Source organism: Bos taurus, chromosome 17 (genome assembly GCF_002263795.3).
Source record: "Bos taurus isolate L1 Dominette 01449 registration number 42190680 breed Hereford chromosome 17, ARS-UCD2.0, whole genome shotgun sequence".
Classification (NCBI taxonomy): Eukaryota; Metazoa; Chordata; class Mammalia; order Artiodactyla; family Bovidae; genus Bos; species Bos taurus.
This window is the reverse complement of record NC_037344.1, coordinates 29,652,992-29,664,643: the sequence shown is the minus strand read 5'-3', so window position 1 is coordinate 29,664,643 and position 11,652 is coordinate 29,652,992. Positions and strand designations below refer to the sequence as shown.

General features: G+C 41.4%; 1 protein-coding gene across 10 annotated transcripts in view; it reads left to right on the top strand.

Annotated features, from left to right (window-relative positions):
* The first annotated feature begins 630 nt into the window (after positions 1-630).
* Positions 631-11,652, top strand: part of LARP1B (La ribonucleoprotein 1B) — a 139,314-nt gene continuing 128,292 nt past the window's right edge. For 6 of the 10 annotated variants that reach the window (XM_024977583.2, XM_059876271.1, XM_059876272.1 and 3 more), the window contains exons 1-2: positions 685-782; positions 11,270-11,328. Coding sequence is in view for 1 of the 10 variants with exons in the window: in XM_059876270.1 (XP_059732253.1) it covers positions 1,263-1,770; positions 11,270-11,328 (567 nt within the window). In the remaining 9 variants the exon portion in view is untranslated. Of the gene's footprint in view, positions 783-917; positions 1,771-1,850; positions 2,093-11,269; positions 11,329-11,652 lie in introns of those variants that run through there. The other 4 variants (XM_024977586.2, XM_059876269.1, XM_059876270.1 and 1 more) reach the window with 4 other exon arrangements.

The window sequence follows — 11,652 nt, the reverse complement described above, 5'->3', positions numbered from 1 at the left end:
TTTATTTTGGACATGGCTCAAGATCACAGGGGAGAAGGCAATGGCACCCGACTCCAGTACTCTTGCCTGGCAAATCCCATGGACAGAGGAGCCTGGTAGGCTGCAGTCCATGGAGTCGCGAAGAGTCGGGCACGACTGAGCGACTTCCCTTTCACTTTTCACTTTCATGCATTGGAAAAGGAAATGGCAACCCACTCCAGTGTTCTTGCCTGGAGAATCCCAAGGACGGGGGAGCCTGGTGGGCTGCCGTCTATGGGGTCACACTGAGTCGGACACGACTGAGGTGATTAGCAGCAGCAGCAAGATCACAGGTCACAGTGCCCGAAAACGCCGGGGGAAACCTTTTCACCGGGCGAAGGGACGGACGCGGGGAGCAAATTGGCCGGGTGGTGGTGGTGGGAAACTAAGGCCCATTCGGGAGCAGCCCGGGGTCGACCGCCCAGATTACCCACTTTGCCCCGAGGGAACTGGTCTTCAGGGACCGGGGCACAGAGACTCCAGCCCCGGGCTGCCCAGATCCACGTGCGTCGGGCGCCCCGCCCCTCCCTCAGAGCCGGCGGAGCGAAGCGCAAGCCGGTTGCGAGTCACAGAGGCCTGGTGCGCGCCCCGCCCCTGTGCCCGTAGCGAGGGCCGCCGCGGCCCTGGAGCCGGGGATTCGCCCTATTCGCCCTCCTTTCCCCTCGGCTGGCCGCTGGGGCGGGGCCGGCCCTCAAGCAGGGCGGCACCCAGGCGGGCTCGTCAGTCACCCACCGCGGGCGGCGGCCTGGCGAGGTCTGGAGCCGGTGAGTAGCCACGTCACGCTCCTCCGGGAGGTCCCGCCCCCGCTCCGTCCTCTCGGACCGCCCCCTTTCCCGGCCCCGCCTCCGCCCCCGCGAGCAGTTACCGGCTGAGGTAGCGCGCGCCTCTCCGACTCTGCTAGAGGTCCTCAAGCCTGGGCTTGCGGTGCTTTTGCCTCAGCCCGCGTCGGGTGAGGGCTCGCGGCTGCGGCTGCGACACCCGGCGCGTGTTGGCAGGCTCGGGGCTAGCGCCGCTGAGGCAGGCTGGGCCGACGGGCGGTTAGCGCCCCGTTCGACGCGGGGAGGGGCGGCACGCCGAGAGCTGCACGGCCTCCTCACCCGACGCGGGCGGCCGTGGCGACGGCGGCCGGGTTCTCGGGTTCTCTTCCTCAGGCCGGAGCCAGTCGGTGTCCCGGCGGAGCGACGGGCAGCCGGGCTCCCTTGCCCCGGGCCCCCCCTGGCTGGGGCGGCTGGGGCAGGGGGACCATGTCTGCTCGCATTCCAGTGCCCGCCGCTCACCCTCGGGAGGAGCCTCCCGCGGGAGCAACTGAGAGGGAGTCGCTGGCGGCCGCGGCGAGCCGGCAGGCTGAGCAGCTACCCCCGCTCGAACGGGAGGGCAAGGAGGCGGCGAGGGAGGAGAGGGCCGCGACCGCCACCAGCGCGGGGGCGCGGGGTGAGCCGTCGCCGACGCCGGTGCTGGGACACAGCGTGCCTCAGGCGGCCGTGCCTGTGAAGCCCCTGGCGCTGCACCTGGCGCACAAGGCGCGCGGGCCCGGGGGGCCCTTTGGCGGGGAGCCGCCGCGACCGCTGCCGCGGGACCCGCCGGCCGAGAACGCCCGGGAGGAGGAGGCGGCGGCGGCCAGCTCTGAGGAAAAGCTGCAGCCGCCGCCGCCGCCGCCGAAGGAGAATCCCTGGACCAGAAAGCCTCCCCAGCACCTGTCCCCCGCCGGGACGGGGCCTCTGCCGTTGCCCCCACTGGAAACCTTGGAGGCAGGTCTGTGGCTCCTCTGCGGTAGGCACCGGGAGGGTGTGTGCAGGGGCGACTCGTGGAGACCAAGGCTCCGCGGGGCTGGGGGAGGGGCAGGGGCAGGGCTCCTTGCCCTGTCAGTCGGAGGTGTTTCGTTCCAAGGTGTCATTCATTCTGCCTATTTACATAAATGGACATCTGGGAAGGGAGCGACAGGAAGAGGTGGGACCTCGGGTTCTCCTTGACTAGTGGAGGCACGGCGAGGGCAATGGAGCTGAGCCACTCCGCTGGCACTGCCTCAGTTTTGTCTTGCCTCCACGTGGTAGTGACTTGGGAAAGCTGACTTGAGGTAGATGTTCAGTTCATCCTACAGAAGTTTCTGTAGACTGAGAAGAGGTGAAGCAAGTCGGACGGGGGATTTATTAATAATTGGAAGCGTAGTTGTGATTTTTTTATTAAGAAATAATTGATAAGCTGAAAATTGTCAGGGTTTTCAAAACGGTGTTAAGTAGTCATATTAAAAATGAGACACTGTACTGTAGTTGTTAGTAAAAAGTTTTGAGTTCATAATTGTGGGAAATTGTTGAAATTGGGTAGTTGACCGGAGAGTGAATTGCTCATTAGGTGAATAGTAGTCATAGTAGTCTTGTGGTTCAACGGTAAAGAATCCTTCTGCCAATGTAGGGTATGCCTGTTGGATCCCTGGGTCGGAAAGATTCCCTGGAGAAGGAAATGACAACCCACTCCAGTACTCTTGCCTGGGAAATCTCATGGACAGAGGAGCCTGATTGGCTGCAGTCCATGGGTCGCAAAGAGTCAGATACGTCTTAGCGACTATACAACAACAAACATTCAGTTACCTCTCCTTCCTAGAGGAGGTAAGATTGTGCCACTGAATTTGATGCGGACCAATGCCCTATGTTCCCTAGAGATTTATTTTGGTTATAACAGCGTCAGGTTTTTTTTTTTTAAGTTAAATAGATATCCTAAATAAAACGAAGACTAGTTTTGCTGTCTAAGTTGTAGTAAGTTAAGCTTTTCATATAGAAATTACAGCTGTTTACTTACAAGTGTTTGCTTTTCTTAAAGGTTAACAGTGAAACAGGGAAAATTTAAGCGTGTTTACAGGGTTGTGAGGATCAAATGAGACTAAGGAATGGTCAAATATAAGGTGATTGTTATAGACACATTTTGCAGCTACAGTAACATTTCTTCTAAGGAACTCCAATAGAGGGAGATAAGAGTTGGTTTGCACAGTAATAATCATTTTTTAATGCTGCAGAACAGTATAACTTTAAATAGTTATTTTACATCTGAGGTTTGATGGTCTTTAAATTATCATTTGATAAATCTTAACACAGAAAAATCTACTCAAAATTTTTTCTCTAAATTTAAACTTAACACCATTTTCTCCTACCTGCAAAGCTCCATTTGTTTACCACTATTACTAACTGAAGAGAACAGAAGTCTTAAATCGAAAACTTTAGTGAATCTTAATGTCTGTCTCACCTCCCTACTTTGAGACTTACACACATTATACATTATAGTCAGTGATCTACCAAAAAAAAAAAAAACCCCTCTTGGTTGTACAATTAATTTGACAGGTTTTAAGACTCAAATTTTAATTGGAGATTACCTTGCTAAAATATTTAACAGTTTATTATAATTAGCCTGCAGGTGCCTTCATTAGGGACCTTAATCTTTGTTGCAGATTAAGCATCTGGTGATTAACCAGGTGTGGTTCCCATGGACTTTAATTTTGCTGATGTTTCTCTGTAGGCAACATTTCTGTTCTTGGAATCTATTCTGTACCTGCAGGAATACTGTTCTTTATATTTGGAGTGCTGTAGTAACTTTATAGTCTATCCCCAACACTGACTCTGTACTTCTACACAAAACTTCTACACAACTTCTATTCGTAACTGAAAAACTTTGTCTAGGTAACTTAGATAAGAGTTTGTGGAGTAGAAATGCACAGCTTGCATTCTAGACCAGATTAGCTACTACCTAGCTAGTTGACTTTCAGCAAGATTTCTGGGCCTTGTAAATGAATGAAGTGGATGTATTTTCTTTCATTTCTTAATACCAGAGGGCCTTCTGTAACCTAGGTCTGCCAGCTTTCTATTTTCCTAAGTAAATTTGCAACCTCAATCATAATGATATAGGAGCAGACGCCCTTTATGGTTCAGAGTCCAGAATAGGTACAAACTTAGGGGAGTGTTAAATTAGTACAATAATCTTTTTCGTTGGAAACCTATGTGATTTATCCTATAAACCAGGAGATTCATGAGAGGGAAAGAGGATATTAATTATGCTATAATATCAGAATTAAACTTACGTTTTTCCTAGCCAAACGAGGATTTACTGTTACTCACTTAATGAAGTACCAGAATTCCATCCATAAAGTTTTTGCCAGAAAGTTTACTACCAGAGATAGAAACATAGGAGATGTAGGGAAGTATTTCTGGACTTGTAGTCATGAATTTTTTGTTAGAACCTGGAGTTCTAACTGAATTGCAAGTGAGGAATTCTTCAGCCCTGTGACACACTTTCCTCCACTTTGGGAATGGTTCTGGCTTGTGTATTGGTGTTTCTGGTAATCCAGATAAGAACCTCTTTTCAGCGAAAGCCCGGCCCACAAGAGAGCCTGGAATAGTATCACTGTGGTCTTAAATTCTGGTCAGGAGACTAGAAAGAATTGTTCCCCGATCCATGTTTAAAGTAATTTTACTTATTTTGAAGACCTTTACTAAAGTCACAGTATGGGATTTATGAGTCACTTACCTTGTACCCATGGTTATATTTTGCATATTAAAAATCAGCTTTCTAAATTTAATTTTTACTCACAAAAATATTGATTTGGGGACTTGCCTGGTGACCTAGTGGTTAGGATTTGGCTCTTTCACTGCAGAGGGCCTGGTTCAGTCCCTGGTTGGGGAACTACCCTTCATGCTGAGTGGTTGGGTCACAATACAAAAAATTATTTTTTTCTTTTTCATCTTTAGTCTTCTTGACCCCCATCAACCTTTTCTCCAAGTGTGTTTCCCAGAAACCTCAAATAAGCTTACTGTAAATCTAATAATGTTTTACTTGTTATATAAATTATACATAAATATGTTTTTATAAACACAAATTTGCTGTTCCCTTCAAAAAGAAGAATAGTCATGTTACCAGTTTATTGAATATCCTTTTAGACCTTTCTGTGAAATTATTTCTAAATACAGTGTTTTGTATGTGTATTTAGACTATTCTCAATTTAAAATTTTGCCTGATCCTTTTATTTTTCTTTACAGTGAGTTTTTAAATTATATTAACACTAGTTTCAGGTGTGTGATTCAGATTTGCATATGCATATTGTGGACTTCCCTGGTGGCTTAGTGGTAGAGAATCCACCTGCCAATGCAGGAGATGCGGGTTCGATCCCTGGGTCAAGAAAATCCAGATTGTGCTAGTGGTAAAGAACCTGGCTCCAATGCAGGAGACTTCAGAGGCACAGGTTTGATCTCTGGGTAGGGAAGATCCCCTGGAGAAGGAAATGGCAACCCACTGCAGTATTCTTGCCTGGAAAATCCCATGGACAGAGCTTCCTGTCAGGCTACATACAGTCCATGGGGTTGCAAAAGAGTTGGACACGAATTAGCAACTAAACAACAACATTGCAAAATGATCACCATATGTTTAGTTAACTACCATCTACATACTTTTTATAAAAATTTTTTCTTGTGATAAAGTTGATGCTTTTTAGTCTAAACTTTAAAAAACTGCAGAGAAGTGGTCTATAAATATAACTGATGTAGTCAGTTTAGCCATTTACCCATTAATCAACATCCTGGTTGTTTCAAACATCTTTATGCATTTCTCTTATATACTGTCTGATTTACTCTAGGATAGCTACATGGAATTGTTAGGTCACAGTGTATTTGTTGACAGGTTGTTCTCTAAAGTGACTACAGATTGATAGTCTCAATTTTAGAGTCTGAGAAGTTAAGTAGGCTTTTTTACATATTTTTTTAAGGCACTCATTTACTGTAATAAAATGGCATTTGATGACATTTCTCCCTTAAATATAATAAAACCATGTGATTAATGATTGATAACTGTCAATGCCTTTTCTTAATTAAAACTTTGCTAAAGATTATGGTCATGAAAATTAGAGTAAAATCACCTATAATGTTGCATTTTTTTATTCTCACTATCCAAGCTTTTCAAATGAGTTGTTTTCTTATCAGGAATTGTTTCCTTATAGATTAAGATATTGCAGTAATACTCAAAGTTGCATTTTGGCTCACCAGTGATTGAAAAATGGATATATGAAGATCACGTAGTTGTTTATGTGTATGTATATATGTGTGTATATATGTTGGATATATATACATATATATATATGTATATACACATATAAACGTGAGTGTGTGTATATATACATTGGAGCTTAAATTTCTTAGGTTTCATCTGTCTGAAAATTTTTTAAAATTAAAGTTTCTATATTTCTAAGTTTTTAGGTTGGCTTTCTTTTTTAGTCTTAGATTTTTACCTAATGACATACTGGAAGAACAGCTTCCTCCATTTTGTTTGGAACATGGGAAAATGAAAATATTTTCTTGGTCTTGTTTTGCCTGTTCTATATGTGTGTATAAAATTATATGTAGAATCTGGTATATTAATACATACACATTTGTCTTATTTCTTAAGTTTTGCATTATTTTTTATAAATGTACCAATAAAATCCCATGGATGGAGGAGCCTGGAAGGCTGCAGTCCATGGGGTCGCTGAGGTCGGACACGACTGAGCAACTTCACTTTCACTTTTCACTTTCATGCATTGGGGAAGGAAATGGCAATCCACTCCAGTGTTCTTGCCTGGAGAATCCCAGGGATGGGGGAGCCTGGTGGGCTGCTGTCTATGGGGTCGCACAGAGTTGGACACGACTGAAGTGACTTGGCAGCAGCAGCAGCAGTACCAATAATATAACTACTATATTGTTGAATATAGGAGTTATATATTTATTTTTTGGCTATGCCACACAGCTTGTGGGATCTCTGGAGCAGTTTTCTAGAACAGTCATGGCAGTGAAAGCCACGAATCCTAACCATTAAGCTACCAGGGACCTCCCTAGAGGTTATTTATTTAAATACAGTTATCTAGGGAACTTCCTAGAGGTTATTTGTTTTAATGAAGTCTGGTGGATCTTCCAACCCAGGGATCAAACCCGTGTTTCCTGTGTCTCCTGCATTGGCAGCCAGATTCTTCACCACTGAGCCACCTAGGAAGCCCTTTATCTGCTACAATGAACATAGTTTTTTGGCTGTGCTGCTCGGCAAATAGGATCTTAGTGTCCAGAGTGTCCAGTTGAACCCATGTTCCCTGCAGTGAAAGCATGGAATCTTAACCACTAGCCCGCCAGAAATCCCTACAGTGAAAATTTTATACAGACATCTTTGTATCTTGTCTTGATTCTCAGATAATTTCTGAGAAATGGAATTTTTTCCTTAAAATGTATATGCATTTTATTTAATTTTTAAAAACTTTATTGGATTCCAGTTGATTTACAATGTTGTGTTAGTTTTAGGTGTACCTCAGAGTGATTCAGAATGTATATTCATTCTTTTTCAGATTATTTTTTCATATAGGTTGTCATAGAACATTGAGTACAGTTCCCAGTGCTATACAGTAGGTCCTTGTTGGTTATCTTTTAAAAGGATATATATATATTAGTAGTAGTAGTACTTTTTTTGCCACGTGGCTTGGGGGTTTTATTTAGTTCTCCCACCAGAGATTGAACCCAGGCCCTTGGCAGTGAGAGCAGAATCCTAACCACTGGATTGGCAGGACATTCCAAAAATAGTATATACATTTTAAATGACAGATTACCCTTGAAAGAGTCTACTACTTCATATTCATTCCAACAGCATGAGAGAAATGTCCATTTATACAGGCTTCTCAACGCTTGGCATTTTCTTTTTTGTCAGCACAATAGGTGAAAATTGTCTTCACTTAAATTTCTTAGTGCCATTTCGTGTTTGGCTACTGCTATTTCGTTTTTGAATCATATTTATCTTTTATTCAGATTTGTTTTTTTAAAGCTTATGTCATTCTTTTAACTAAAAAAAGAGTAGGTTGATGAGGTGGTCTAAGAGAGCAGCACAAAGGACTTCCTTATGTTGAATTTGGAATTAGACAAATGTATTCACAGTTGGCGTTGCACAACTGCGTGTTCCCTTTCTGCCTCTGTTGGGTAGTCTACCCTGTGTGGTTAATAGCATGAAGGAGCAGACCAGAATGCTTACTTTTTGTGGACAGCTAGCTCCCAAAGGAAAGAGGGGAAAGGTGCTGGCTTTGCAAGTCAGTTCTTTTCCTAAACTCATTAATCAGGAAACATTGTTTCTGTGGAAACAATTGGGACTTGGGAACAGGAATGTTCTAGGACAGTCTTCCTTTTAAAAAAGTAAATTAACTAAAAGTGCCACTTGGTAACCAGTATTAAGAAATCCTTCTTTCTTATCCCGGAGTATCCAACCACAGTAGCCAGCATAATTTGTCAAATATCTTTTGATGAAAATAAATTACCATATTGGTAAACTATAAATATCCAAATTACAGTGTGTACTTAAAGATACTCTTATCAATAAAATGTCAGAATTATAGAGGCCACAGAATTAAATGCGATCAATTTTCCCATGTATTACCTGAGGAGTTGAGAGATTAAAATTTAAACAAAAGAATTGGTTGAAGTAAAAATCTCTTTTCCTTTTATTTTTAAATGTGTGACGAAATAAAGATCCAAGATTCTACCTTCCTGGCTGCCCTGCATGGCTTGTGGAATCTTTTGTTCCCAAATCATGGTTTGAACTCAGGCCTCTGGCAGTTAGAGAACTGTGTGCCAGGGAGTTACCTCCAACTTTTTTTTTTTTTTAATTGAAGTATAGTTGATTTACAGTATTGGGTTACCTTCCCAGCTTCTTTTAGCCAGAGGTTATAATCAGTGTCTGTGTAGGGTATGGCACCATGTTGATTTTTAAATCAAAAAGATTATTAACTTACATTCGAATATTTTTGTTTGTAAATAACTTACTTGTCATTTAATACTGAAGTTTAAAAGTTTATGTGGTCAGAATAATTTTTAAATTTCTGACCTTAATTTTGTGATTATTAATGTCTTCTTGATTGTAATAAAACTCACTTTTGTGGCCTATGCCTAACTACTTCCCATTACATCAAATAGTTTGTGTAAGGCTGTGTTTTGTAACCACCAGGCAATAATTTACTTGACTTAGCAATATTTTGGGATGTGTTTTTATTTGGCTAAGGGAAAAGTCTTTCAAATGTTTGATACTGTGTAACTTTCATAAAATATATGTGCTATTTATAGAACATACCTTAGTCAAATTCCAGATAATATTTGGACAAATACTGTTTTTGTTAGATTAGATTTTTTTCCTGCCTCCCTTTTTGTCCTACCCGTCTATCATATTTTTTTCTGCATCTCATTTTTCTTAATGAAGTATTTATCCCTATGCATATTTATATGCATGTATACATTTCCCTGTAGTAGTTTCTGTAGACTTTTTAAGAAGTGGTGAAGCAAGTTGGAGAAGGGGGATTTATTTATAAATGGAAGCACAATTGTGAATTTTGTTATGAAATAATTGATAAGCTGAAAATTGTCAGGGTTTTCAAAACAGTGCTAAGTAGTCATATTAAAAATGAAACTGTATTATGGTTGCTACTGAAAAATTTTGAGTTCATAATTGTGGTGGGAAATTGTTGAAATAGGATAGTTGGACCTGATAGTGAATTGCTCATTAGGTTAATAATAGTCTTGTGGTTCAACGGTAAAGAATCCTCCTGCCAATGTAGGGTATGCCGCTTGGATCCCTGGGTTGGAAAGCTCCCCAATGACAACAAACTCCAGTATTCTTGCCTGGGAAAATCCCATGAACAGAGGAGCCTGATTGGCTGCAGTCCATGGTCGCAAACAGTCGAACGTGACTTAGTGACTGACTACACAATATGCTTCCCTGGTGGCTCAGATGTTAAAGAATCAGCCTGCAGTGCAGGAGACCCAGGTTTGATCCCTGGGTTGGGAAGATTCCCTGGAGAAGGGAATGGCTACCCTTGCTTGGAGAATTCCATGGACAGAGGAGCCTGGCGAGCTACAGCCTATGGGGTTACAAAGAGGGGGACATGACGGAGCAACTGACGTTTACTTACACATTTACTTGTGTCCCTAAAGTATAAGGAAGTGTAGAGCAAATAGGCATGTACTCACTATCTGCTTTAGGAATAGAATTTCTACAGTTTTCACATTCCTTGTGTGCCCATCCCTGGGGATGTCGTCATCCTTCATCCAGCTTCCTTTCATAATATCTTATTTGAATTTTTCTGGTTTTAACTCAAAAATCATTTTATTTTACTCTGAATTAGTCATTGCCATGATTTATGGGATTCGTTGTTTACTAAATTATTGTGTTTTCTGTTTATTCGACTTTAATATTTACTTTAGGGCATGTTTAACTAGATAATCATCGTGCTAGATAAAAAGACATTTTAAAGCTTCATTTGGAGACTATTGTTATCCACCATTGTCTTCTTATTCAAGATAGGGACAGGTGATGATACTGTGATAGTCTTACACATGCTTTTACAGACGTCTGTTTTATTTTTTATGGCTTGATTCTAGAGATAAGCTATTTTGGTTTTTCCAAAGACAAATTGAAGTCTTCTGACTTATTTTCTGGATGCTTCTTGATGTATGTGAATATATTTATATATACAAATATATTTATATATTATATATTTAAATATTACATGTATTATATATATAATATATGGCTTCCCTGGTGGCTCAGTGGTAAGGAATCCACCTGCCAATGCAGTAGATATGGGTTTGATCCCTGGGTTGGGAAGATCCCCTGGAGAAGGAAATGGTAACCCATTTCCTTGCCTCGGAAACTACATGGACAAAGGAGCCTGGAGGGCTACAGCCCATGGGGTTGCAAAGAGTCAGACACTACTTAGCAATTAAACAGCAACAACATATATATATATATGTTATATATATATATATGTTATATATATATGTTATATATATATATGTTGTTGCTGTTTAATATATATATATATATACACACACACACACGTAATATATACACACACACACACACACACACACACACATATATATATATAAATATATATAAATCCCATTGGGAATTGATTCGCCAACTTTACAAAAATGTGTTATATTTCTAATTTTTCCATGTTACACCTGTTAGTGAAAGGACTGGTCTGTCAGTTCAGTAAGCTGTTAATATTTTCTTCTTTATTTGAACACTGTAGACCACTTTCAGTCCATGTTTGAAATGTGGTTGATTTCTTGTTAGGAATTTGAGTCTTAGAACTTTGCATTTTGTTGAAAATAATGACTACGTTGACTTACTGAAATTGCTTTAATTGTTACTTTGTCAAATATTTTAAGTGATACGGCTGTAAAAAACAGTTCTTTGTATTTTTTTTTTTTTTTAGAGCTCAGTTCCCCTCAAATTATAAAAGCAGGAAAACTCAAGACAAAGAAATCCAATAAGGTATATTTGACAATAAATAATTTTTGACTATTCTGAAAGGAACTCCTCAGATTACTGTGTATTTTTCTCTTCTGTCATTGATGTTTGATATTAATATACTAGAGAATTGTAGCCTTTTCCAGATCTCCATGTGTATATGTTATGCTGCATCTATCAGTTTAGTCAAAGTTGTTAATCGTGCCAGAAGTTGGATTATAAGACCAAAGCATTCTTTCTGGGTTCTGTTGTTTGGAGAAAGTTTTGGATTAATTTGGCAAATGCCTACATATAAATGAATGTAGATGATTTTAAAAGTTACATTTACTTTTAGAAAAATCTTTTTCT